This window comes from Pteropus medius, unplaced genomic scaffold (assembly GCF_902729225.1).
Source record: "Pteropus medius unplaced genomic scaffold, Ma_sr-lr_union100, whole genome shotgun sequence".
Taxonomy (NCBI): Eukaryota; Metazoa; Chordata; class Mammalia; order Chiroptera; family Pteropodidae; genus Pteropus; species Pteropus medius.
This window is the reverse complement of record NW_024352786.1, coordinates 266,689-273,347: the sequence shown is the minus strand read 5'-3', so window position 1 is coordinate 273,347 and position 6,659 is coordinate 266,689. Positions and strand designations below refer to the sequence as shown.

The following is a 6,659-nucleotide window of genomic DNA, read 5'->3' as shown; positions in this document are numbered from 1 at the left end:
TTTTATATTTTTTTCAGGAGAAATACAGTAAAGTGATTGCTAAAACATGTACAAATTTGGAATCGGCCTAATACCTATAGTAATCAATAAAATGCAATGCTATTCAATGAATCAAAGTAAAGATATAGATCTAAATGTATTGGTATGGAAAGATGTCCATAACAGGTTGTTAAGTGGAGTGAGCAGGTAAAGAACACTAGAGAATGATTGTATTTTCTTTTTAAGTATTTATTTGCACAGGGAGAAGTCTGAAAGAGTGTGCATTTGATATATCGTTACCTAAATTTTTATATGTCACTTGCATAAGTACAAAACGGAAAGAATAAAAAAATTGATTCATATCTGAGCAAAAGCGTCATAAGCAAAATATTTCCCATTAAATATCAAATACATTGGAACCATCTCAAAATGAGTGGTATATATATTTGCATTTCAAGCTATAAAGAGAGCCAAAAGCAAAAGTTTCAGTATCTAGAAAGGAACAGTCAACAAGATGCTCTATATCAGCTAATTTCATAAAAATAATTAAGAAAAATTGTTTACTTTTGAAAATAAGTTATGGTTTCAAGATGATATCTATAGGAAATTTTATAAAGCTTTAAAGACAAGCTCTTGGCTCACAATCCACTAACTTGCAAACATATTTTAAAAAGTATGAGATTGGTAAATTTGTTTAAGCATTCTGTCTTTCCCCCTGGGAGGTATGTAGAAAGCAGATAAAATAAATCACCTTTTGTCCTTGACCCGCGCAAAGTAACGCTTACACTGGAAACTAAATTAAGTTCCTCTGGCAAGCTTCCTTCTCTGACAATTTTAAAGGATTTCCTATTATAGAAATCTATCAACTTTTCTCTGTCCGACCTTCTTTCTGGTCCTACATGCCCTCCTCCAGGCAAATTTGGGCTAGCCTGCACACTTAAAGGAAGGCTGATAGCAGCAAGGCTAAGACTCTGCGGTGAGACCCCGGTGCAGGTCCATCCTTTCTCTTTTCACCCCTGTCTCCATCACTTCCATGTCCCAGAAGAATGAACAGACTATTCCACAAGCCTGCAAGTAGACATCCCAGCAATTCTCAGGGAGGGTCTGACTCATTCAACAGAAGTAAGTCTCAAATCATCAGCATGTTATGTCTGAGGACTAGGCATTCAACCGGAAGACTTGTATAACTCACCAATTTCCAGCGTAATATCTTGATCCACTCATCAGCTTCTACTCCTGTCTTTGCACAGAGATAAAATGTCCTGAATGGAAATACTAAGCTGATAAGACACAAGAAAGAAAGTAAGATACTCCAGATGGTTAGTCGAATACATATTAGTTGAACACTAATTAGAGTATCCCAAGGAAACAAGAACTGACAACGGGCCTGGGAAAGCAACGTGTAGAACTGGTATGAATGGAGCTGTTCCTGCCACTGTGCAGAAGTGTTGAGGACGCTGTAGATTCATGCTATTGTTACAGGCCAGATTTATATTTTCTAACAAGAATTCAAAGAAGAAAAAATGATGTTCAGGACTTCCCCGCCCCCACCCCAGATCCCTTTGCAATGGTTAAATCCATGTACCTCAGATCAGAACATTTGTGCACATTAAGACAATAGTTTTTTTGTCTCCCATCCAAGTACTAACCAGGCCTAACCCTGCGTAGCTTCCGAGATCAGATGAGATCGAGCGCGTTCAGGGTGGCATGGCCACGGACAACACATATAAATTTTTATTCCTCAGCTAAAGTGTCTGACAAGAAGACTTTAAAAAATATTTCCTTTATAAAACAACTTACCAAAAACAGTTGACCCTTTCCTGTGAGTAATCAAATTGCACGGCCGAACATTCTGTTAAGTCTAGGGTCCGAATTGGTTCTGGTGACTTAAAAACAAAAACCTATGTCATCACAAAACATACACAAATCTTTTCATCACTTTTTCCCCTAACAAATCTTCCACTATGTGAAACTGTCAATTTTTCTTTCACCAAGGGTACAGAAAACCTACAAAGGCAGTCACACACTCCTGGTTTGGAAGTTGGCCTTTCGTGAAACTAGGCACTAAGAAGACATATATTTATCAATTTAAATTTGGTGGAGGTAGATTTTAACACATGGGAGTCATTTTTCTCTTACGTTTTTAAACTTCTGCTTTCTCAGAAATTTTGTATAGGGAAAGTAAGAAGAAACAAAATAAATTTAAACTGGCTTAATGAAATAGGCATACGAAATGAACATGTTTTTAACAAACAGGGAAATTGCTGCAAGAGACAGCCAATATATTGTGGCAAGTGAACAATTCTATTGCCCAAGTTTAGCAGTCCCAGAGAGAAGTTCATGGGATACACATCTCGTCTTTGCAAAATATCAGGAACCAAGCTCATATCAGGAACCAAGAAAGAACTCATGTCTCCACTCATTATTTGGGTGTTTCAGATGCTCATAAGGAAAAACGTAGGGATTTTAAAGGCAGATGTTCCTTTCATCTAGGGAGCTGACTAGGGAGCTGATTTTTAAAGGGAAAATGTATGACCAAGTTTCTCACCATCTGGTCTTTGAAGTATTTCAGTTCATTCCTGTGTAAAGTGAACCATCTTGTTTTCCAAGTCTGAGAAAAAAATAATTAGAACATGTAGGTTATGAATGCAGGAATGCAATATGTGAGTTAAATATTGTCCTTTTGTTTTAAAAGTATCTAAAAAATTCGATAAAATAAAATATTCTTCTGGTGTCATTTCTGAAGAAAAAGTTTCAAAATATCTACAAAAATGAAAGTGATTTGTGCATTAGGTCATCATGAAAGTAAAGATATCATTAGCATATTTAAACAAATAAAAAGAAATAGCCTATCATAAAATATTCAAGGTGTTTCATAACAAACCGCTAAAATTTCTCTTATTAACTCGATAATAAGAATGTACCTACTATGAGCTACATACTATCCTTGGAGGTTTTTATACATTATAGCCAATCCTCATATAATGCCAAATATTATTATTCTTGTTTTATAAATAGGCAAATTGAGGTTTCAGAACCTCAAACTACATGATCTTCTAAAACTTGCCTAAGAATTCCATAGCATTGGTGGCAAAAACTGTTGTTTCTCACTGTCTCTTTCTTATTTACTAACAGAACCTTCATCTTGTCCCGGGTGGCAAGGTTCCCAGTTAAAATAAATAACAATGGATTTAAAAATAAATATGCTATGAATATGAAAACTTCCTGTCCTTAGGAAGCATCTAGTCTAATAGGGTCCCAAATAACTAAATATTTAGGTTCAATTCAAGCAGGCCAGTATCTGCTAGAGAGGTTAAGTGCCCTGTACTTAGGAAGGAGTAGAGATATTTCACGAAGGTCTTCTTGGCATAGTAAAATGACATAGAGTGACTTTAAAGGTACGATCACATAAATAAAGAAACAATTAAACACCCCCCAGACTAGTAAAGTACTAAATTGTGTTAAGTTTTTTAACATAGTTACATTGCCAGTGATGTTTTTGGCCTACTTTTGGGTAACATTTTATACAATTTTGACTTCTTCTTTGTTAAAGAAAAATTAAAAAGAAAAAAAAATATGCTAGAGTTCACTTGCTTCTTTCATCCTCAATCATTCCATTAAAGGACTGTAGTTTTTCCTTGGGTATCAAGCGTAGGCTACTTTCATACATATGGTTTTCCCAAAGAATAGTCAGGTAATTTTACAGAATTTTAATGAATATTAGCCATTAAGATGAACTATTGAAACAGGTAAATATCATAATTAGGCAATTATGCTTTAAAAAGTGTCAGATTTGAGTGTCACTGATGTGCTCCCTTTTTCGGTGGCTGGCACCAGCAAACACATGCCGCCTTACCTTGACCAGGCCCCCCTGTTTGGTGAGATAACCTTCCTTGGTGCCCAGCTGAAAAAGAAAGAAGCACCAAGTGAAGCCAACAACCATTACGACATGATTTTTGTCTTTCTGTTTCTGTTCTGTTTTTAAATGAAACACAAGTTTGCCTTTGGTCTTCAAATAATCACCTTTCATTCTTCTCCTAGGCACTTGAAAATCCTCCTTGTGGTGTTAGAGACTGTAAGACTGGACAGTCTGGCATAATTCTGTAGCAACAGGCAACAACTGAAATACTCTCTTCTAACTGGAGTTAGCTATTTGTAAATAATGAACCATATCGTATCACTTATAAAGATTAGTGTTGGGCAAAGGGCGTCATGCAAAACCCCGCGGCTTGGATTGTCAGGGGCGTTAGGCACATATACATGCACGTAAAGGTTGACACTGGGTCTATACATCTGGGAAACCCGGGTTAACCAAAGTAAAGGATTTCTTTACGTCGGAGTTTTCTAGAGTCTATATTATGCTAATATGCTTTGTGAATTTTTAAGAAGGAACATTATAAATCACATTTCCAACATTTATTTTATCACATAATCCTCCACTACTCCCTCCCCCTCTCCATTTTTTCATAGGCCATCTCTTGAGACTTATATTCCATGGGAAAGACTTCCAAGAGTGCAGATTTATTTACACTTGATTCATTCAAAAGGGATCTGAAGTGAGAATGAGTCATTTCTTTTAACTCACACATCATTGGTTCAAGAGTAACAACAGCACAAACTTCACTAGCACCTAGGAAATGTGAGGAATGGTGGGAAACTGCATTAATAGAAATTTGTATAAAACAAGGACCCTAAAATGATGAAATGTATAATTTCATAAATTTCCATAGAAATAGAATTTCTGGTAGTACATTTTGTTCTAATATGGTGTTATAACATATTAATAAGAAAAAAATGAAAAAAACTGGGAAATAACTTATTTGACGTCAAGGTTATTTCTATGGGAGTTTCCAGATTATTTTTTCATGAAGTGAATTCTCCCTACCAAACAAAAAGAGGAACAACTACCACCACAGTGAAAAGACTTAAAGCAAGAAATAGTATAGACCACTTCTTTTAAAATTCTTAAGGCATTAAAGTAAAGATGAATTTCCCAAGTATTCATTTAAATATTATTAAACAATATTAGTGAATTTGATTTCACATTATCAGTTTGATTTATTTTGATATTAAAAGAAATTGAACTGACTGAACTGAGTTTGGTTATTATATTATGGAAATGGCAAAAATTAATATTTTGGGTTGTTGCAGGTTAATGTCTGCTGAGGCAAAATACTTAAGGGTAAATTCTTATGTAGAATATCCTCACAGAATTGTTTCTTGAAATTGAGCTAAGAAATTATGCTACTCACTTCATCTTACCTCCATCCAAACAATATGGTTAGTAATTTTCTAAGTTTTTAGAAATAAGTGGAAGGCAGCAGTGAAAAGAGCTGAAAATATTAATTTTATTCATGGTCTCAAGAGGTAAGAAAGGAAATAATTATGTAGCACATTTATCTTTTTTTTAAAAAAATCTATGATCTGTAATAGGAAAAGTGTTCCCAAATTGGAAACAACCTAAATGTTTGAAAATAAAGGATTAGCCTTCTTCTCACTCTTTCTATCTGCCTGCCTACCTGTTTGCCTTAAATTTAGTCAAAAGCCACCAGGTGGGGTAGAGCAAGGTAGGCATCATTGTGAGTGTGTGCAGGGTATTCATGCATCTTAGTACAGGAGGGACCCAAGCAGGGTACGGAGATCATCTATGTGGACAATGATGGTGGCAGCAGCTTTGTGAGAGGTGTTGAAGCCTGGAAGGGTGAGGAGAACTTCTGCCTGAAGGGGTAGAGGTGGCAGCCAGAGCACAATTTCAGAGCCAAGTCAGGCTAGATGGGCATCTAGGGTGCAGGTGGGAATGGCAGTGGCCAGAGAGTGTTTCCTGGGCAATAAGATTGCTTAAATTTGATTGATCACAAATAAGTAAGTGTTTTGAAGATAATGGAATTCATATTCTTTACTGAGGGAGAAAGGAGTTACAAATATGAAAAGCAAAAAAACTACAATGAGCCTTGTGGTATATAATTACAATTGGAGTTACCGGTGTGAAGCCATGGATGAATGATAGATGATACATAGATGGATAGATATATGGACAGACAGATAGACACACAGATGATAGATGATAACGATAATAGATAAAAATAGATAGAAAGAGAAATAAATATAGACAGCAAAATAGGTATGTGTACATATGTATATGCATACATATTTTTCCTAGCTCTGTTCTCAGAGTGGGCTGGGAGAGTAACATTCTGATAACAATAAGCATGTAGCATCTAGATCTTAATTTCTAAAGTACTGCTCTCTTGGAAAAAAGAAACAGGATTTCTTGGAGAAATAGCTGATTCTAGAGCTGGACATAAGGAATATGCAAGATAAGCCTGGAACATTTTGCCATACCAGAAAATAAGAAAATCCTCAAAGGATTAAGAGGCTATTCAGAAGTCATCTTGAGTGGTCTCTTACTGGGGAAATCTGGGAAGATTTGAAGGATCAAAATAAATAATGATAGTCATGATTATAACCCATTGATATAAACATAAATAATTGGAGAAATTCAAAAAATATAAAGCTTTTTCTCTGATAGAATGACAATATATATATATATATATATATATATATATATATATAATCATTATTTGGCAACAATAGGGTAATAATTAAACAGCAAAGAAATATTAATGGATGCTAAAATTGGTTGATAAAAGTGTAATGAGTAACAGGATATTTATTTAATC

General features: G+C 35.1%; 1 protein-coding gene across 1 annotated transcript in view; it reads right to left on the bottom strand.

Moving 5' to 3' along the window:
- DAPP1 (dual adaptor of phosphotyrosine and 3-phosphoinositides 1) overlaps window positions 1–6,659 on the bottom strand; it is a 42,265-nt gene that overhangs the window by 353 nt on the left and 35,253 nt on the right. Inside the window, exons 5-8 of the mRNA XM_039848885.1 lie at window positions 3,836–3,883; window positions 2,528–2,590; window positions 1,780–1,865; window positions 1,172–1,259 (exon numbers count right to left, since the gene is read on the bottom strand). Of these exons, the coding sequence (XP_039704819.1) occupies window positions 1,172–1,259; window positions 1,780–1,865; window positions 2,528–2,590; window positions 3,836–3,883 (285 nt within the window). The remainder of the gene's footprint in view (window positions 1–1,171; window positions 1,260–1,779; window positions 1,866–2,527; window positions 2,591–3,835; window positions 3,884–6,659) is intronic.